General features: G+C 37.1%; 1 protein-coding gene across 6 annotated transcripts in view; it reads right to left on the reverse strand.

Moving 5' to 3' along the window:
• Window positions 1-1,995: 1,995 nt before the first annotated feature.
• LOC127416287 (uridine diphosphate glucose pyrophosphatase NUDT14-like) overlaps window positions 1,996-22,953 on the reverse strand; it is a 44,301-nt gene continuing 23,343 nt past the window's right edge. For 3 of the 6 annotated variants that reach the window (XM_051655548.1, XM_051655549.1, XM_051655547.1), the window contains 4 exons: window positions 22,862-22,905; window positions 15,821-15,885; window positions 10,046-10,349; window positions 1,996-5,179 (listed from right to left, as the gene is read on the reverse strand). In XM_051655548.1, coding sequence (XP_051511508.1) covers window positions 4,930-5,179; window positions 10,046-10,349; window positions 15,821-15,885; window positions 22,862-22,905 — 663 coding nt within the window. In that variant the 3' untranslated portion in view covers window positions 1,996-4,929. The remainder of the gene's footprint in view (window positions 5,180-10,045; window positions 10,350-15,820; window positions 15,886-22,861; window positions 22,906-22,953) is intronic. The other 3 variants (XR_007893087.1, XR_007893086.1, XR_007893085.1) reach the window with 3 other exon arrangements.

Here is a 22,953-nt window from a genome sequence, read left to right on the forward strand (position 1 = left end):
ATATTCTCTCATAATTTACTCACCCTCATGCCATCCCAGATGTGTTACTTTCTTTCTTCTGCTGAACACAAACAAAGATTTTTAGAAGAATATCTCAGCTCTGTTGGTCCATTCAAAGCAAGTGAATGGTGGCCAGAACTTTGAATGTCTAAAAAGGATGAAGTCCTTTTTAAAACTATAAATCTATAGCAAATATTCTTTATATCGCCACCTACTGGGCAGGGATGAGAATTCATAGTAAAAAAAAAAAAAAAAAAAAAAAAAAAAAAAAAAGGACTTAAATATTGATCTGTTTCTCACCCACACCAACATATATCTTCAGAAAACATTAATTAAACCACTGGAGTTGTATGGATTACTTTAATGCTGCTTTTATGTAGTTTTTGGACCTTCAAAGTTGGGTCACCATTCACTTGCATTGAATGGACCAACAGAGCTGAGATATTCTTCTAAAAAAAAAATTTGTGTTCAGCAGAAGAAAGTCATACATATCTGGGATGGCATAAGGGTGAGTACAAATAATTTAAATTATATGGGTTAGCTATTCCTTTAAGGCAGTGTTTTTAAAAATGTCTCAGCTTATTTCCTCAGAACTACAATGGCTCAAAACAAATATATTATGTTTAGTCCACCATGCATCATATGAGACCAAGTTCTAAGAAATTAGTCATTAATTACAAATTAAAAGACATCTCTTTACAAAAGGGTCATATCTTGAGAGAAAGCCACAGTGCTTCCATAGTATGAGAGTAAATGATAAGAGAATTGTCATTTTTGGGAGAACTATCATTCTAACTTAACAACATTGCTTTAATAGAATGATTAGTGAGGTTCATTTTTGACTGACACTGACTGAAATTTACATATGAAAGTAGAGACTCAGTCTTAGGCACCAAACCTTTTTTATTCATTTAAACTGAATGCAGATCAAATGTAATACAGTGAACATGCAATATTTCAGTTCTGAAATATATATATATATATATATATATATATATATATATATATATATATATATATATATATATATATATATCACACACACACACACACACATTTCAAAAGATACAAGATATGTATATATATTACATATTTGAAATATATATAGTATATTTGCACGAGGTGCCATAAATGAAAAGAATAAGTAAACAAATGTTGTGAAATCAAAGAGATAAAAAGACATGAATGATTAGAACACATCTGTTGAAATACTGAAAATCAAGCATTAGTAACAGTGGCACATGACAATTAATCTGAAGCCCTGTCCTGAGATAAATGTCCAAAAAGAAGAGTTTTGTTCTCTTTTTTTAAAGAAGAGTTTTGTAAGAAAAAGAGAAATAATACCTAGTAGTGCCCTCAAAACAATGCATAAATCTTAAATGTCTCATTTGCATACTTTAAATGAAGCATGTTCAATTGAACCCACCAATCACAATGCTAAAGGTGTAGAAATCACCAGTTACCTACAAATGTCTTCAACCCACTCCTGTCTGGCAGGAAACTTTAAACATTAAGATTAAAAACACACTCTAGCCCCTCTGTTGTGGACCAAACTAAACCCATTTGCTCTTTTCCACAACACTCTTTTTGATTATGATTATATGAAGATGGTAACTTATTATTAGCATACAGTACTGTGCAAAAGTCTTAGGCACATTATATTTTTCACAAAAACTGTTATTTTATATTTGTCTTAAAGCAGTTATTTTATATATTCTGCTTCTAGTGTATCCGTAGGAAATATCAGTTTTAGATTTCAACATTCCCTTTGCAAATACAATTGAAAAGAAAAACAAGGCGCCCAACAACAGATAGTATGGCCCCCACAGAGGCCGGATCTCAACATCGAGTCAGTTTGAGATTACATAAAGAGACAGAAGCAATTGAAACAGCCAAAATAGAAGAACTGTAGCAAGTTCTCCAAGAAGCTTGGAACATCCTATCTGCCAACAACCAAGAACAACTGTGTCCAGGTGTACCTAGGAGAATTGATGCTGTTTTCAAGGCAAATGTTGTCACACGAAATACTGGTTGAGCTTTTTTTTTTTTTTTTTTTTATGTTTACTAGGCTTTGTATGGCATTAATTGATAAATGAAAACTATTTATGGCACTATTTTTGAAGACATCCTCACTATGCAACATTTTTCACAAGTGCCTAAAACTTTTGCACAGTACTGTGTGTATTGATAATTTAAGTTATAACACTCAATCACAACAGAATAGTTTTACAACAAGATGCAATCAGGTTACAATACTGTATTTATTTAAAGTGGTGGTGATCATTTGTCATGACAGAAACAAAGACTGAGTATTAACAAATGCTAAATAACGTGTAATTAGCTTGGATAACATTAATATCCTTCACTAAATAATCAAACCCACAAGGAAACCAGTGAAAGATCTCTGTGCATAAGAGAATCAGAACTGAACAGCAATAGAGCAAGAATCTGATTAAGAAAGCTTTTTTATACTCTGGCTTTTGTTGTGCTGAGGATTTCTACAAAACATTATTATTATTAATTTTTTTTGTATTCAGTTAATGGAAAACAAAAGCAAAATTCAACAATCTTAATAAAATGTTTATAAGTGAAGTTGCAAGCAACCTCTCAAATATTGGAGGAAGATATTGAGAGTATATTATATTATTATATTCATGTAAGATTAATCAAATGATCTTCAAGTATGGGATTCAAGGGATTCCTTCTTGTGACTTTAGAAGGTACTAGTAAATCTAACTATTCTGACACTATATAGTTTTTTTTTTTGGTGGAAAATATTAATTTCAGGGTTTTATTCAACCTCAACAGGCAAGCTCATGCACTTCTGATATACAGTATTGTATTCTACAAGTCTTTCTGAAAGATTTCAGAACATTGTTATTATAGTGATTATGGCAAAGCAGCTTTAGACTTGTAGGACTAGAATGGTACTAATACCTCTTTAGGATTGTACAATATGTATCTCATAAATTCGGTGGAAAACACACACTCAAAACAATCAACTTAAAGTTAAGCGACAATGAAAAATATCTCAATAAATTTCAGCACTGTGTAACCCAAGTTAAATAATGGTCATTTATAAATATTAAAATTAATATCTTTGATATCAATATCACATTTTATAACATACTGTATATACATAAATATAGAACCCATCAAAATTATATTTTGGTTGATTCAAGGCTTAAATTAAGTTAATGAGCTGTCTAGCCAATCAGAGCTTTGCATTGTTGGCAACAGAGTGGACTGAGACATGCAGGTTAGAAACACAGAGAGTGATGGATGAAGAAAACTTTGATGTTAACTTGAGTATTTAACATATATAGTGTTTTAAACCTCTGAAACTGAACAGAAGGTCAAAACTGTTCAAAACTTTGTTAAATCGCATGATCCAGTGTTAATCTTGTCGTTGGACACTGCTGAATTTATATTTTGACTTGCTCATTGACGCCATTGTTGGTCGTGTGTGCCTGTATAAAAGAAAAGCAAAGTGAATACAGAGGCCAGTTTTTTTTTTCTTGAGCTGGATTTTCCTATTTGATGGCGAGCGTCTCGAATATGACGCTATAAACAAAAAGAGAAACAACGAACCTAAAGAAAATGACAGTATCTTCCCTTACTTACCCTTCTGACCACTCTTCTTTCCCAAAGAAAGAAACTTCCATCACAGAGACTGACTTTCCTTTTTCTATAGTTTGACTGAAATATCTCTGGTTTCAAATTCAAGAGAAAAGAAAACTGATCAGTATCTTATTCGATGTGAACTTGAATCACTGATTGTTTGTGATCACATAAAACAATTGAATGAGAAGGATTAATTCATTTGAACACATGTGAAGATCTTTTAAGAGATTTATTCTCTTTTATTTGAGATTTACCATTCAAATTGTGAATATATCGGTATATACAGAGAGAAATGTAACAGGTGCACCCAGGGTAAATAATTGAGGTTTCATTTTGTATTATTGTCTTTGTTAATGTATGTCATTTTATATTTCATTAAATTTATTTTCTTACATCTAAATTCAGAATTAATACCTAAAATACTTTCAGTAAAAATTAATTTCACCCTTCACATATAAATCCTGTGTGTGTCTGTTATTGCTCAGCAAACCTGCTACCTCTTTCCTCGTGCCTTATAGTCTTCTGGTATTTTTTCCTGGTCCATTAGGCAAGTACCCGTTACAATTGTCACTAACCCTGAATGTCCCAAAGTCAGCTTTGGACCTGAGAAAAATGCAACAGCTTGTTTATTTATTCTTTGCTTGGAAAAGAAATGACTTAATGATTGTTTACAGTAGTGACTATCAAGTTTTCTCAGTTGGGTAGCTGCCTGTGTATTGTCCACATATAATCACATTAATTATTGTGACTAGTTAATATTGTTTTACTTTTTATTTTTCAAAATATTATTCTGTCTGCAAAACTGGTGGGAAAATGACAAGTGGTCTCACTTTTTGGCCACAGCGTACAGCTTTAAAAATGATCTTTCTTTAATCCTCCCGAAGTGAGATGGTACTGTATCAACGTGGACTTTTCAAATCTTGCCCTCTCAAGTTTGAGAGGAAATGATCACTGTCACAAAGTCTTAAAGGGCCACAGTGTGCTTTCAAAAAGATGGCTGGTTGAAATTCCTCACATGGTAAAAACAAAGAATTCAGTTACACCAAACAAACTCACAATGGACCTCTTTAGTTCTATGGCAACCTATTGGGATGTCTCAGCTCCCATAGAAAGCAGATAGCACACAAGTGCTTCTTACATCAGAATTTGAAATAAGACAATAGCTATAACCACAACAAACAGATAAAAGTGTCAGAAACAACTGAAAAAGTCAACACTGTTAGTGACCATTTTGAATACAATATATATAAAAAATTTACTGTATGTAATAACTGGTATTTCGAATAATGGCTTGGAACTTTTAAATTACACATTGGTGGAGATCTTGTACTTTGGCGACATGTTGCTGTGGAACCACATAAAGCTGAAAATGACGCCCATCGTTTTCGGGATGCTCTCATCAAAAGCGAAGGTCATTGCTTCATGTAGGGGAACTTTGACCACCTCAATCAATTCACCCTCTTGAGGTTTACCCCCGCCCTCTCCAATGCGATTCTCATCGGACACCTCCGCGTAGAACATGGTCTGCTTGGATCCAGTGACTCCAACTCCCGACCTGTGGGGGAGGAAGGCACACGGGACTCAGGCCACTTGATAAGGAAAAAAAGAGCAATACGAGAATGCAGAAACCTGAGGAGGCCTGATTTTTCCTTAACAAAACACTGCAGCTATAATCAAACCACTGTGAACGAGCTACTCTTATAGCGCTCATCAGGACCTGCAGGTATGAGAAAGACCTTTCATACCTTAATGGGCAACAACATAGCAGCATCTGATGAGTGCCACTGAGGGCTTACTTCACTTGAGACACTGTCATGGAGATATCACTATGGAGACCTCCCTGACACCCAGAGGCATTACAGGGATGGAAAGCTTCCAGAAGTCCCTCCCTTCCCTAGTACTTTGTAGTGTAGAAAAACTTATTCTGAACGAAGTTGAAAAATGGGCTCATTAAATATGGAAGATAATGACAAGGCCCTAATGCCTGCTCAGCATCAAAGTGATGGATGATTGCCTGAGGGAGTAAAAATGGAATACGCCACGACAATCAGTTTTTAGCATGAGTTTAAACTAGCCACAATGCGTTGCAAAATGCCACTCTACATCAAAGAGTCTGAATTTAAAAAGGATCTCCTAGATTCTAATGTATCTGTCACCAATGAAGAATGGGGTCTATGTTGACACACTCATGAAGAGCGAAGAGAAGATATGACAAATTAACAACAACTGAAGTCCTCCTGAGGCACTTATAGGGGCCAGAAGTTAGGCTTTTCAATCTTTTGATGGATGACAATTGCAGTTTTATAGTGTTTTCAACACAAAAAGTCTGAATTCAGCAATCTTTCAGAAAGAAACATTTGCATTGGTATCAACCCCACACAGCTTAAATAATAGTAATTTTGTCTAATTTTCCTGTAACAATATCTAAGTATCCTTATTTACTTGAGAAGCAAAATGACACATGATTACAAGTCTTGTTTTCAGAGAAATCTAACTGAATTTAGTAAGTTAGTAATATAGTAATAGTAAAACTATTTGCCAATGGGGTAAGAAAAATAAACTTTATCCAAAGGGAAAACAAGTTTATTTTTCTTTCCCCCTTGCATTACTCTCACTAAAATTTGTTAGATTTTTCTGAAAATAAGACTTAATATCTTCTTTCATTTTGCATCTCAAGTAAATGTATCTTGTTTTAGATAATTTAACTGGAAAACAAGACAAAATACTGAGTAAGAAAAACAATTTTTGCAGTGCAAGTGTAACTTCATTCATTTAACAAGCAAGCACACATATTTTGTCAAAAGTAAAATGAATAGAAGTTACCCCTGTTCCATGAGCTCTGGTTACATGCACACAGATAAGTATGTATACAAAGAAAATATTCTAAAGCTAACATTTTCCTAAATGCTCTGATTTTAATGACAGATGAATGCATGTCAAACAGGGTTCACATTCTACTTACCTTTTGATCTTTCTTCTCCAAATATATCTGAATATTAAAAAAACATATTGGCTATATTTCATGTAGCGCATCCACAGCATATGATATTTGGAGCACAGCGTGACTACTATATTTACTATTAACATTGAGAAGAATGCCTTGCATGCAAACACGTAGATGGATATCGATACAGTCAGGTCATGTCAAGACAAGTCTAATTTATTTATTTAAAAACAACATATTTTGACCAAAGTGTTAGGACATCGGACATTATACTACCAATCAGAATGATGACACAAAGCCAAAGAGAAAAGATAAGCTTTGAGACATGATTTAAAGCTCAAGTGTGTAATTTCTATGGCACTAGAGTCACCAAACTGAATTGAAAAATAATGATCGTTTTCAAGTTCTCTTGGTTCTCTTACATATCAAGCTGGAATAGGAGAATATATTGAAACATAAAATGACATACTTCAGCTTTAAATATCTCAGTGCAGAGGAGGACATAAAGATTAGTTCCCAAAAATGAAAATTCTCTCATCATTTACTCGGCCTCATGCCATCCCAGATGTTTATGAATTTCTTTCTTCTTCAGAACACAAATGAAGATTTTTAGAAGAATATTTCAGCTCTGTAGGTCCATAAAATGCAAGTGAAAGGGTGCCAAATTTTTCAAGCTACAAAAAGCACATAAAGGCAGCATAAAAGTAATCCATATGACTCTAGTGGATTAATTAAAGGAATGTTCTGGGTTCAATACAAGTTAAGCTCAATCTACAGAATTTGTGACATAAAAATGATTCATTTAGACTTGTCCCAAAAATCAAAGTTACAGTGAGGCATTTACAATGGAAGTGAATGTGGTCAATTTTTGGAGGGTTTAAACACAGAAATATGAATCTTATAATTTTATAAAAGCACTTACATTAATTCTTCTTTTAAAACTCATGTATTATTTGAGCTGTAAAGTTGTTTAAATCATCATTTTTACAGTCATTTTTAGATTTTTGGGTTTGTTGACATTACATTATCATGGCAACAAAGTTGTAAAATTGTCTGTAACTTTACACAGAAAAGGTTAGTAAGTGATTTTATTACACTAAAATCATGTTTACATACATATCATTTATGTCTTGTGGCTAAACTTCTGCAATAGTGAGTATTTTAAAGTTCAAAAACTGGCCCCCATTCACCTCTATTGTAAGTGCCTCTGAAACCAAGATTTTAGCTTTTTTTGAATAAAAGGAGGGATAAGTAAAAATACATTTTTGTGATAATCAATATTATGCCACAAACGCTGTCGATTGAGCTAACCCTTGTATTGAACCCGGAATATTCCTTTAATGTCTTCTGAAGCGAAACGCTAGGTGTAAGAAATAGATCAATATTTACAACTTTTTTTATTGAAAATGTACACGGGTCGAAGTCGAGCGCTTTGGCAAGTTCACACAAGAACGGAAGCAGTGTTGTCTACAACCAAGGAGCATAGAAAATCATACATAAATGCCTCATTCAGCTGGTTTGAATACGTCAACTGAGGCACCATCTTGGAACGGTGAACAAGGAGAGCTGTTTGAATCGGGTTGAATGCATGTGAGTTAGTGGAGGAGATGCCTCAGACAGAGCTCCTTGCTCAGACCGCTGCATAAACTGCATTTGTGTCGAGACAATATTGCGGTCCATAGAAACAGCTGCTAATAAGGGATCTACGTATGAATATCTATGTATAGGAGGCCTACATGCTTACGTCACAGCACAGTTTGAACACCCTTGTCAACGTACAAACCTCAAGCTGGCCGGAAGAGAACATTTTTAATAAAAAGGTTTTAAATATTGATCTGTTTCTTACAAACACTTAGCGTTTCACTTCAGAAGACCAATTAGACCACTGGAATCGTATGGATTATTTTTATGATGGCTATATGTACTTTTTGGAGCTTCAAAAGTTGGCACTAATTCACTTGCATTTTATGGACCTACAGAGATGAAATATACTTCTAAATATCTTCGTATGTGTTCTGCTGAAGAAAGAAAGTCATACACATCTGGGATGGCACCAGGGTGAGTAAATTAAGAGAGAAAATTTAATTTTTGGGTGAACTATTCCTTTAACACTCAGTAAGTTATATAGACATTAGTCTAGCAATTGATTTGAGCATCTACTAGGCCTGCCAGACTGAGGCTAGAAAGGTACAACTTTGAGATGCAAAATTTCACTTTGGTTGCTTTCACCACATGTTCATATTTATGAAAACAATATCTGGTAAGGACTTTAAGAGCATCCAGCGATGCCATATTTTACCATCTTGTTCCCCTTTCCTCTACCCATTATTTCCTGTCCCTTCTCTCTAGCATATTTATAAATAAAAGTGGAAAAGGAAAAATATATATATTTTTTTTTAATATTTTAGCACAAGCAACTTGGAGTAGGCCATCCCCTCGCTCTGCATTCCTTTATGTAACAACCCAGCCCATAAAAGCAGCAGATGCAGCATGAGGCCCACGTGTGTTTCTGATGGTCGGCAGTCATCAGGTGTGTCTCACTGTGTCTGTGTGTGTGCATTTGGGTGGTTTGTGACTCCATGTGATATCTTAGCAAATCAGAGATGGCAGTGGTAGAGGTCACAGTAAACAGCAATAAGCAGATGTTGCATGCTCACACAGACTCTGGCAGGTGTGAGATGGTAGAGGTTTACGATGGTTTCCTCACTAAAGACTGATAAGAGCATAATGCAGCACGGTTACTTCTTCCTTTATAGATGAGATTGGGACACATTTAACGCCTGAATTCTTTATCTTAGTGTTTCTTTACTCTAGCGCTGGTAAGGATGGAGGATTAAAGTGAAGGTTAAATATTAAATTGGGAGGCATGAATCCGTTGAGATAATAATGTATGCCAGTCAGACAGAGTGCATATTGCCAGACCTCTGTATATTTCCATATGTAATCCTCGTGACTTTTTATCATTATCAGTGTTGTATCAGTGATGACACTGTTTGTGTTATTATTAGGCACTTTCACACTTGAAACCTGTTAAACTGTCTGATTAACTTTTTCACATCTGTTTTTAACACAAACAGCTTTCCATATTTTATACTTAATGTCATCACTACAATCTGTTAAATCTTTGATGTAATTTGCAAGAATTTACCTTTAACCATTAATTTAATTAACTATCAGCAAACTATGTTAGACTGGTTTAAGATGTTTTTTAAGGGTTTCCACAATGCAGTTAACTAGCTATATCATGATAATATATTTCAACTCCAGCATCACATTGGCCTATAGGTAAAGGAAGTGGAGTAATTGTTAACTAACAGTTGGTTTACACTTCAGTTTTAATACCTGATGTTAATGTTCTTTTCCAGCAATTCTACAAAGATTTAAGCAAGCAACTGGAATTGATTTAGATTGATAAGGATGTATGTGTGAAAGCACCAATTTACTTACCATTAGACTGTATGTTACTTGGGCTCTCACCTGTAAGATGTGATCCTTCTCAGCTTGGTGACTGGCACATCATAGCCGCACTCTTCCAGTACTTCCTGCCTGGCGATCTCCTCCAGAGAGAGGTCGGGTTTGTCCACCAAGCCTGCACACAGCTCATAGGTCACCCCTGCCGAAGCTGGAGGCTGGTGAGGGTTGCTTGACGTCTCTTTGCTAGTCTCACCAACTTGGCCCTCTTCTGGGACTCTGGGTTCTGGAGATGTAGCTTCTGAAGGCCCTTCCTCGGCCAGCTGCAGGGGCTTAGGTTTGCTCCGCTCCCATTCACTCATGTATACAGCTGTGGAGTGTGGAGATATGCCAATATAAATATACAATATGTCACTATATGTCAAGTGTAAGAGGGCTTTAGAAAAATGATAAATGAGGAAACATCTGAGTGAACAGCCATTTTGATTGATGAGGTCTCAAATATACAGTAAGTTCTTAGCAATGCCTCAACATATACTGTGTCAGATCATGTAGGCAATCACACTTTGCGCTCCCTTCACTTCCATTCATACATATGTGAACATGGTAAAACAGAAGCGCAAGCATGTCTGGAGGAGTTGTCAATGCATACTAAAGTTCAAGTTTGGTGAACTCAGACCTGCAAATTCGCACAACGAAAAGACGTCTCACCAATTGAAAATATAAACTTTACAGATTGACCTCTTGGTTCACTTCAAAGAAAACAAATTTCAAAGCTGCATTATTAGCAGTGTTGCAGAAAAGTATGTAGTAGATGGCATATTGTTACATTTAAAAGTTACTATTGTTTGTAATTTATTAGTTGTTTAAAACAAAGTCCTAAAGTGTGACATAATATCCTGTTGCCAAAATTTGTTGCAAAGTCTGAATTTTGAATGCTTTAAGAATAGTGTGATGGCACCTTCAATGAGGCTTGACAAATACCAAGATATTAATATAACAGATTGTTTTATCTCATGGAAATTACAGTAAAGTTCAGTGATAATTTCCTGGCACAATCTGGGTTTAAATGCCTGGCTTAAAGGCATAATTGTGACGGCTCATGGATCACAACATTTGTGTCGGAACCTACAATATTTGGTTACTAATCTAGTTCCATCAGACAAATGTACTGGACATAAGGAACTGACTGAGAGTGAACTTAAGGAACAACCATTCATGAGAAGTTCTGATGTTTCCCTGCACAAGGCATGACTTTTCATTTGAAGCATTGTTTGAAGACTATAGAAAAAGAAAATAGAAACCTGGGGAAATACGTCTCTCTTTCAATGCAAGGCTTTCCTTCCATTCTGAGAGGCAGGGCGCCGTCCCTGGCAAGCATGTATAGAACAATAGTGTAAGAGTTGAGTGCGGGGGCCAAAGCTTCACAGAGAGCACTGACAAATGCTTTGTAAGTACGACGGCCATCGACATGAAAAATTTTCTATTATGAGAAAGTTATTGTTTTAGAGGCTGCACTCTTACTGTAACAGGCCAAGATAAGCATTATACAATTGAAGTCAGAAGTTTACATTCACTTAGGTTGAAGTCATTAAAACTAATTTTTTAACCACTCCACAGACTTCATATTAGCAAACTATTGTTTTGGCAAGTCTTTAGGACATCTACTTTGTGCATGACATGAGTAATTTTTCCAACAATTGTTTACAGATAGATTGTTTCACTTTTAATTGACTATATCACAATTCCAGTGGGTCAGAAGTTTACATACACTAAGTTAACTGTGCCTTTAAGCAGCTTGGAAAATTCCAGAAAATGATGTCAGGCCTTTAGACAATTAGCTAATTAGCTTCTGATAGGAGGTGTACTGAATTGGAGGTGTACCTGTGGATGTATTTTAAGGCCTACCTTTAAACTCAGTGCCTCTTTGCTTGACATCATGGGAAAATCTAAATAAACCAGCCAAGACCTCAGAAAAAAAAAATGTGGACCTCCACAAATCTGGTTCATCCTTGGGAGCAATTTCCAAATGCCTGAAGGTACCACGTTCATCTGTACAAGCAAAAGTATGCAAGTATAAACATCATGGGACCACGCAGCCATCATAACACTCAGGAAGGAGATGCATTCTGTCTCCTAGAGATGAATATAGTTTGGTGCAAAAAGTGCAAATCAATCCCAGAACAACAGCAAAGGACCTTGTGAAGATGCTGGAGGAAACAGGTAGAAAAGTATCTATATCCACAGTAAAACGAGTCCTTTATCGACATAACCTGAAAGGTTGCTCAGCAAGGAAGAAGCCACTGTTCCAAAACCAGCATAAAAAAGCCAGACTACAGTTTGTAAGTGCACTTGGCGACAAATATCTTACTTTTTGGAGAAATGTCCTCTGGTCTGATGAAACAAAAATTGAACTGTTTGGCCATAATGACCATCATTATGTTTGGAGGAAAAAGGGCGAGGCTTGCAAGCCGAAGAACACTATCCCAAACGTGAAGTGTGGGAGTGGCAGCATCATGTTGTGGGGGTGCTTTGCTGCAGGAGGGACTGGTGCACTTCACAAAATAGATGGCATTATGAGGAAGGAAAATTATGTGGATATATTGAAGCAACATCTCAAGACCTCAGCCAGGAATTTAAAGCTTGATTGCAAATGGGTCTTCCAATGACCCCAAGCATACCTCCACAGTTGTGGCAAAATGGCTTAAAGACAACAAAGTCAAGATATTGGAGTGGCCATCACAAAGACCTGACCTCAATCCGACAGAAAATTTGTGGGTAGAACTGAAAAAGCATGTGCGAGCAAGGAGGCCTACAAACCTGACTCAGCTACTCCAGTTCTGTCTGGAGGAATGGGCCAAATTTCCAGCAACTTATTGTGAGAAGCTTGTGGAAGGCTACTCAAAATGTTTGACCCAAGTTAAACAATTTAAAGGTAATGCTTTCAAATACTAACAAAGTGTATGTAAACTTCTGACCCATTTGGAATGTGATGAAATAAATAAAAGCTGAAATAAATCATTCTCACTACTATTATTCTGACATTTCACATTCTGAAAATAAAGTAGTGATCCTAACTGACCTAAGACAGGGAACGTTTTCTACGATTAAATGTCAGGAATTGTGAAAAACTGTTTAAATGTATTTGGCTAAGGTGTATGTAAACTTCTAAAGGATGGAGTTGCTCTGAAACGATACAAGGTCAATACACAACTAGTAACACTGTTGATTGGGAAAAAGCTTTAAAAGTGCAGAATACATGGGAGAAATTACCTAAAAAAAATCTATAATGCTTGCATGCCATGCACAAACATGTTGGACATTACATGGTATTAGATCTTAGTGATTTCACAGTGTATTTACTTAATGTTCAAGATAATGCCTTATCCATCCATCCATCCATCCATCCATACATACATTCATTCGAGTTAGTGCAATTACAATAATTATCATTTCCTGAACATTGGGAATTAATGTAAGTGGCATTTATCCTTCGGCTCTAATAATAAAAAAAGAGGACTTCAAGTCCCCAAGCATTTATTATCAAAAGATTATCTTTCATTACAATATGTTACACAGCCAGAAAAAGCCAGAAAAAAAACAACTAATCATTTCTATGGATACCTTTAACATCTCCACTGAACACATGACATGTTTTACATATAGACTATATCACAGCATGCTCAGATTCAAAAACAAATATCAATGGCAGCTTAATTAACATGATGAATTATTACATACAAACATTCAAAGCACTTATACAATCAAACAATAATAAAAAATAATTTTAATCTTACTTTTACTCATACACTGTTCATATACTTTAACTTTGAGCAATCATGAACAAACTTCTATAGCGTTAAAAATGTAGTGCAAATGTGCCACAGCATGGCACTACGCCTATTCACCAACCACTCAGTTTACGCAGCAACTCATATTGCATACTGCTCCGTGCTACACTATTCTTAAAGGGCTCTGAGTTGCCCTTATTCATGGTCCTCCGTGACTGTGCCAAACTAGAAGAATTCTGAACATTCAGTCGTTTAGAAATAACGTACCAATAATGTTATCAAACAAACGGGCTCATTGCGCATTTAACACAAGAATACGTCTGGTCTGAAAGGCCCATTAGTTTTAGGTGTGTCAAGTCTCACACATATGCCCATCTTCTTGTAGAGTTTTCAGCCCTAAAACCCTAAAGAAAATTAGCATTTTCAAGCCATGGGTTCCCTCAGAAATTTCCAATGGGTTTTTAGAATAGCAGGTATCTTTATGTGCTGGACAAATGACACACAATTAATGGAACAAGTAACGTATGAGGTGTGAGAAGTGTAATTTCTGTTGTAGAACAAAATGGGAAACTCTCTTTAAGTAATCTTAACCACAGAAATTATTTAACCCATTCAAAAACCCATTAGAAATTTCAGAGGGAACCCATGAATTAAGGTTCCTGCATACTTCCTAAGAAATTAAAATAACGAACAGTGTGACATCATTTAGAACAAAATCTGTCCAAAACTAATGTGTTCTTTTAGTTTGTTTCGGTGGTTCGTAACAGCTCGCTGGGGCGAACTTTCAGTAAGACGTCTTACCGACTGCTAAACACCTTCTTACTGCCACTGGTCCATGTCATCGTTAAGTGTGACCTGAAGCTCCACCTACTTTGAGACTGACAGCTAATTCCCATTCAGTCAAGATCAGTCCAGATGAACACACAGACATGCTGAGTTATTTGCTAACTGGTGCAAATTTACCTACATCTGTACAATCGATCATGCAGACACAATTTTCAAGACCATGTAATGTGATTTTTTTTGTTTAATTAGTCTATAAAAGGAATCAAATCTACTCAAATACTCTTAAGTGCCCATTCACTCTTTTTTTTTTATATGCTGCTTCACTCATGTACCTTCTGCAGCCGTAAAGCCATTCACACATCTGCCCAAAGTAAGATATGCCTCTCTTATCATCACTCTTCTGTCTGTATTCTGACCATTAACACTCTTTTATACACCCATCTTTAAATTAAATTCAATTAAATTCAATTAAGTTTATGCATTTGGCAGACGCTTTTATCCAAAGCGACTTACAGTGCCCTTATTACAGGGACAATCCCCCTGGAGCAACCTGGAGTCAAGTGCCTTGCTCAAGGACACAATGGTGGTGGCTGTGGGGATTGAACCAACAACCTTCTGCCTACCAGTTCAGTGCTTTAGTCCATTACGCCACCACCACTCCTATCTTTGCATTAGCGTTAGTGTCATCATAAATTTAAATAACAAAGGGGTAACCACGTACATCATGGTCATGCATAGCATGTTCGCTTATTAGCTCTATGAATTCAGAATGTAAACAAGACAATTTATATATTATCTACAGCATCTACTTTAAATAATCATCAAGTAGTTAAAGCAATGATACTTACATGGATCATGACGGTTTCTCATAGAATGAGTCATGAAGTCATTGATAACACATTTTAATGTCACATTAGTTAATGTTTTACATGTAGTCTTGAGCGTCCTCTTATTTAAATGTACATCTAAATGCCTCTCCCAGCTGTGTGTCGGGTGTCTGAATGTTCGCAACAGCATGTCGTTGCTCAGCTTTTTCAAACTTCATTTTGGCTCTGAACGAAGAATGAAGAAGCACTTCTCCGTAAGTGTGCTGGGGCCTTTAGCCTTCCGGGTTGGCCTACAAATTGACGTCAAGACTAAACAGCTCTTTTGGTCAAGATGTGTGAAGGACACACATAAATTACAACTGAAACCAGATAATTCAAGATCAAAGACCCTTGTGTGGAAAACAAAATATACTAGAGTAACAACTGCTTAATGTTACCTGGGCGGAACTGCTTGACCAGGATGAAACAGTGTGAGGTGGTGTTGAAAATCAGCACAGAGACACTGGAGAGAGGAAACAAAGAGATAAGAGAAGAGTATTTAGAAAATGAGTTGACATTTAGAGGTGCACTTCCAGTTTGATCAGTACTCGACAAAATATATCTTTCATTCCTTTTGATGCATCCGGTTCTGCCAGAGTAACAACAAACGAAAGTGATCCGACAACTACACTCACTGGCTTCTTAAGGCTTAGTGATAAGGAGAGTGAGCAAGTTTGTGAACGTGAGCATGAGAGAGAGAGAGAGAGATATTCAGGAAGCGCATGGACACCCACGCTCCATCAAGCCCCAACAATCACCCAGGATTTACACCTTGGCTGTTGTCTTGGCTTTTCACTTTATCTCTGTTTGAGACAAAAACTTAATGCCTTAAGAAGAGGAGAATAAATCCCTGTGTCTTAAGGATCTCTGTATAATAGGATTTATCCACCGAAGCATACAGGAATAGACAGACCTTGGTAGACTGAAAGCAAGCTAATTGCTTGGTGTGGCAGGAGGTCAGAGGACAGAGTCTCCTTCCAGCACTTTCACACATACACACAACATCTTTTTTCCCACTCTCCAACCAGGGCAACATGTATGGCCCTGTTAACACATAGCATTCACATCTGTCTCGCGTGATCTGATCAGAATTGTAGAACAGTAGAACGCCATTTACACCTGGTATTAACATGCATCTCAAATTCATGTAAACACTTGTAATCAGATTTTGTAGAGGGGATTTTGTCATGTATATCACTTAGTAGTGCATTGATAAAGTTGAAAAAACAACAACAAATGAAACCTTCCCAAAAAAAAAAAGACTAAAAAAAAGCAAAACAAAAATTAATCCATTTATCCAAAGTGAGCTATCTGTGTCATTGCATGCTGATATCAGGCATACTAAAGATTAGGGATGTGCACAAGTGATCGATTATTCGGGTACTCATTCAGCTTTAAATATTCGACTAGTAAAATCACTACTCGAATATTGCAATTTGATTTTCCTTTGTGCCTTTGCCTGCCATGGGCAACAATAAAACTGCTTCTCTCACCTACATCTTGACGTTACAACTAAATGCTTGTTATTTAGATTCTGACTACCTTTGAATGTGGTTTGAGTGATCAGATTACAAAACATTTTGGACCCAGTTTACACCTGTGTTTAGGTCTCTCCACTTGCTAATGGACTACCAGAGATGGATGTTAATACCAGGTGTAAACAGGACCATAGAGTGCAAGACTGTCACAGGCCTCAGAGCATTCTGTTCTACAATGTCTTGCATTAGCAATGTGAGGGTATGGGAGTCATTGTTTTGATGGCTGTGGACGGAGACTGCCTTCTGAGTGGGTAAAGCGGATATGTCTGTAGAGGCAGGAAGCCCTGCCCTGTCTTTCCCATGGTGAAAGCATGCTAGAGAAACCACCAGGCCAGTCTGACAGCAAATCTATACACGCACACACAAAAACTAAAAAATCTTATATACAATATGCATTCAGAATTCTACAACCACTTGTTCTGTGCTAGACCCACTTTATATTAGGTGCCTTGATCTACTATGCACTTTGTTTAATGTAAGCATTTCATACTGACATGGCCACTATAAACAAGTTAGAGTACACCAATCTTACATGCACATTTGCACATTTATTTGTTTACAAAAGAACAGCAGAAGCTCTTCTTGAGGTGACTCAAATGGTACAGTACATAAGCAAACATTTGGTAAGAAAGCTCATTATAAAGAGACACCATGATGCGTTGTCTGGGACCTGATTAAGAGGGTCCTTTTCCATTTTAAGAGCCCCAATCCAGTAGTGTAGTCTAGGGCATATGCAGGCATATGCCCTATGCCCACCTATCTTTCTTAGGATTTTGCGTATGCCTACCTAAAATAAGTGATGATACGTATGGCTGCCAGAACAACGAGTAGGCTTTTGACCTGGAACTTTTTCAATCTAATAATGCGATGCCGCAGCACTGTTGAGAGAATTGTGTTTTTTTATTTTTTTATTATTATTATTATTATTTTAAAAAGTGTACAGAGATTCTCTCTAAACACACACGGAGCAGCGGGAGAGTAACTGATGACACAGGCAAGACAGACAGTTTGACTAAGCTGATCCACCAATCAGAACGTTCATTTCAGACACGACATTTGGTGGGTGGGACATTTACAGCGTCTAATGCTGATGCACAAGCATCCCTGGAGTAACCATAATTTGCACTGTAAATTTATTTCCCAGCTAAAAGTATATATATGTACATACAGTATATACAATATATACATTTAAATGTAACTTATGCAATTAAACTTTGTGAAAATACAGCATGTTATTATACCCGAGCTAGTTTTTGATGCTCTTCACAGATGCTGGACAACTATCCAGTAATTATATCAAATGTCTTTTTTGTTTGTGCCTTTTACTGCTGTTGGTGGTGCCTTTTTCTTGTGATATCAAATAATTTCAATTTATATTTCAAAGAAGGAAAACAACTTCACTATACACAGAAAAGCACATAATAGTACACAAATAAAACAAATAACCATTAATTCTTACGTAGGCCTTATATGGTAATACAAGACAACATGTTAACGTGAACATTACTACACTCATATAAGCTATACAATGCTTAACAGTTCATTGTGTATTATGTATGGAGTAGTTTATTAATTGGAGTAATTTTCATAGTAGCCTAATGAAAGGAACATTAATAAGACCTATAAATTTAAATATATATTTAACATCAAGTTACCATACCATGGTTCTTAGTTCTTCTGTGCATCATGCCAGCAAGAAAATGTAGAGTACACTTTGTAAATTCATGTGGGACTATATTTACAACAGCCAAACATTTTTCAATGGAAAAATAAATTCACAGTATGCCCACCTCTTCAGACACTACTACACCACTGCGCCAATCTATCTCTTGTCTCCACCTTCTCTCCTGTCATTCCTTTCATCAGGAGGAAGTGGCTTTCGAGGCACACTCTCATTGTCTGTCTGTCTATCTCTGCCCCTCCTTCCTTCTTCACTCTGATGAGCTATTGAGTATGGACTATCCTGTGAGTCTGGAGAGTGCAGTCTGGCTCAACACTTTGAAACAGTGCGCCTGATGGGTCAGTGCTCCAGCGAGCCTCGGCATGTCTGAGTGTTGTGATCCTCGCTTCTTGACCTCTCCACCCTGACAATACTGCCAAAGTCACGCAGAATGCGTCACACACCGTTAAGCCTGCCGTCCATTATGGCTATCTGGTTTTCGCTGCAGGATGTGATACAATAAGAGGGACAGTGAGGGGAGAAGTGTCCTGGTGTAACAATGTCACAAGTAGTGATGGACCAATATATTGGTCATGTAGATTAATCAACCAAATATTTGGTAATTTTGGCGGATAACTGTGCACAATTAGCTGATTAATGGAAGTGGCCATTTTAGCAAGTGTCAGCTAAAAAATTTACCAACAACCTTGTTAATTGAGAGTGCACATTTTATTTTTTGAAATATTTTCAGTGAAGTTTGAGTAAACATGGTAAAATAAATTAACATAAAATAAGTGCATTTGAAGGGGGCCTGGGTCGCTCAGCAACTAAAGACGCTGACTACCACACCTGGAGTCGCAAGTTCGAATCCAGGGCGTGCTGAGTGACTCCAATCAGGCTTCCTAAGCAACCAATTGGCCCGGTTGCTAGGGTGGGTAGAGTCACGTTGGGTTAACCTCCTCGTGGTCGCTATAATGTGGCTCTCGCTCTCGGTGGGGCATGTGGCGAGTTGTGCGTGGATGCCGCGGAGAATAGCGTGAGCCTCCACACGCACTAGGTCTCCACGGTAACGCGCTCAACAAACCAGGTGATAAGATGAGTGGATTGACTGTCTCAGACGCAGAGGCAACTGAGATTCATCCACCGCCAGTCACTACGCCACCACGAGGACCTAGAGTGCACTGGGAATTGGGCATGCCAAAAAAATTGGGGAGAAAAGGGGAGAAAATCCAAAAGAATACAATAAAATAATAAGTGCATCTGAATTTTGTATACATTTTGTAGAGAATTTACTACAAATGAATTGCTGTTAATTTGCACATGCTAGTTTAGAGTGCAGATCAGGAACAAAAACTGATGAACCGCGATCTGGCACACTCTGCCAGTACTGTACAGGATCACTCCACTATTATGATCCAGACACATGAATTCTCTCTTTAACATGCTTAAAAAGCGCTTGACTACACAGCAAATCTATAAATGCCAGGTTATAATACTCTTCTCCATCATTTGATCATTATTTGATAAATTACTACTATGATTCATGAAAATTTACACAAACATCTCTTTCAGTTTACCGCCTGCTTTCCTCAGAAGGTAATATCACAATCTTAATTGTGCCAGGCAAATAGCAGTTTTGTGAATAAAGTGCAATTTATAATGAACCTAATTTACATAGAAAGGAGGCATGTTTGCGCAGAATGACGATGACTAAATTGAAATACTCAAGACACAGCATCATTTCAGCACTGACTGTACCTGCTTAAACTAGAATGTGAGTGGTTAGTAAATAAGACAAAGATTGTTTTCACTGAAATACAATGCACATAAGTAGCACAACCATTTAGTGAATTAGAATCTTAATTTGATATAATTAAATTGTATTACAAATGTACAGTTTTATTACATTGGCAATTAGCCACCCTGCTCTCCAGATTTGAGTATCATGTCGTTCTTATATCAAGTTATTCATCTACACACAATGCTATGCAAATCCACAAACACACGGATGCCCAGACACACACATACTCATCAATGCTCTACCTTACCCTTGGGTCCTCACAAAAGACAACTGACACAAACTCCTTACCACCCAAGAACCAGCAAAGCTTACAAAAGACTGCAGCAGTGGCACTAATGACCTGAACAGTTGCTCCTCTTAATGGCTTTACCTTTCAACTTTAGAATGCCCCCACCATCCCAACTACACACACACAATTTATCAATAGACTGTCACAGTCCATTATCAGTCAAATGGTGATGTCAAATATTTTAACATGTACTGAATATACAGTATTTTAGCACATTCATGAGTATAAAATGGAACCACACACACATATTCATAATACAAAAAAATTTCAGCTAGCAATATCAAGCACCTTCCAGCTACTGCTATGCATGACGTACCTGTTTGTTCCTACCTTACAAACAGAAAAAAAAAAACTTTTGGTTTCAATGGTCAGAGAACGATCATCTTTATTCTCTTTCAGCTTCATTCTACTTTTCACCTTGTCCAAACCAGGGTTAACATGATAAAGCAACAAGTTGTGGATCACATCTCTTCCACGTCAATCTGAGATTTTGTCCTTACCACCAAGCGATTTTGTTGCAAGTTTGGTTTCCATTTTTGTCTAGGTACCCCTGGCTATGGTAACATTTTATTGCACCAAAATCCTGGTCCACATAACTTTATGTACTGAGTTCTGATTTCGTCACTTTGCGGCAGCATTTTGCTTACAGAGTAAGGACAGAAAAATTACTTGCTCTAAACTTTTCACATCTTTCATGATTAGGACATGGTCTTACAAATCCACAGGAACTACGTTTTGGTTTGTGGATCACTTTCTCATAGACATGGTCCACATGCTCTTCACCGAAGTACTTCTTAAAGGCCTTCATAAGAAACTTAATATAAGGACATGCTGTTACTCTTTCTATAGTATTGGCCAGAGACTTGTTGTTGAGAATGATTGAATCTCCAGACAGCTCCATGAAGAAGAAAAAGTGTCTGACAATATTGACACATTGCCCACAGAGGTACTCAATCCACATGGATTCATACAAATAGCTTTAATGAACCCTGTAAGCGAGGTCAGCCATGATCTCAGGGTAGCAGTGAAAAACTCTAGAGGTACAAAGAGGCTGCTCTTAGGTGTAATGACCCAAGGACCACTTTGGAAGGGGTTCTGCAGGAAATGGCACTAAAGTGGAACTGCTTTTGCCTCACTCCTGAACAAGATTCAAGCCTGATCGGGGATCAGTGGCTGCACTGCACTTTAAGTGTGCAAGGCTTTCTCACTTACATGAACCCAACTAAAAACAGTACTGGGTATTAAAGTAAAAGAAAGGAAGGGAGGAAGTGTGCACTGTAGAGAGAGAGAGAGAGAGAGAGAGAGAGAGAGAGAGAGAGAGAGCAACACACAGAGAGAGAGAGAGAGAGATTTATCTTGACAAAGTTCATTGCAGGCCTGTGCGTGTAAAAGATAGTAATGTAGAGAGATCAAGATGTGTACACAAAGAATCCTAGGACAAGGGAGAGCTTCCTATTGTGGCACCATGGTGAGACATTCCAGGGCCACAGGCCCCTAATCCTCCCAGGTTTATTGTTGCCTTAAGGTCGCCAATTAAGTTACACTAAGAACAATACAAGAGACGTCTCTCTGGGAATATGGCTAAACAGGCAAACAGGAAACCCAAATCTCCCATTCTCCCTTCCTAAAGGCTGAAAAGATGCAGCCAACCCTGTTGGACTGATAAGAGGTCTTGAAGGTGAGCTGCATACTCAGTGAATAAATGAATGAAGTCTACATCAACCCACATAAACTATAAAGCGTCCATAGTACTCTGGCGTCATTTATTTGCGTGTACAACCAGTGAGATATTTATGACTTTACATCTGTGCATGCAGACCAACACTACCTCTATTTCCAAATGAAAAGGTCAATTCCACAGAGGTAGAAATTCAGTACATTGTCACTTCGGTAAATGTCAGCATCTTTTATCTCTATGATGAATAAGACAGCTCAAAATAGATTAAGAGTTTAATGTACCAACTGGAGACATCTCTGATTAGTACATTAAATAGCTTCTAAGAGGGCAGTCAGAACTCCAAAAACAGAGAGAGAGACAAAGATAAAGACAAACCAAAGAAATCAGATTTCACACCTGAGAGAACTCTATCAGGCCCACATGTAAACTGATAAAATAGTATTAAATTAAACAATATTAAGAAACAGTCTCACCTATCATGGGTTTGCATAAAGTCCCAGGACTTCTTTGTTCCATTCTGTGAAAAAAAAAAGGAAAAATAAAATATCCTATCACATCTAATATA

The sequence above is a fragment of the Myxocyprinus asiaticus genome, chromosome 25 (assembly GCF_019703515.2).
Source record: "Myxocyprinus asiaticus isolate MX2 ecotype Aquarium Trade chromosome 25, UBuf_Myxa_2, whole genome shotgun sequence".
In the NCBI taxonomy this organism is placed as follows: Eukaryota; Metazoa; Chordata; class Actinopteri; order Cypriniformes; family Catostomidae; genus Myxocyprinus; species Myxocyprinus asiaticus.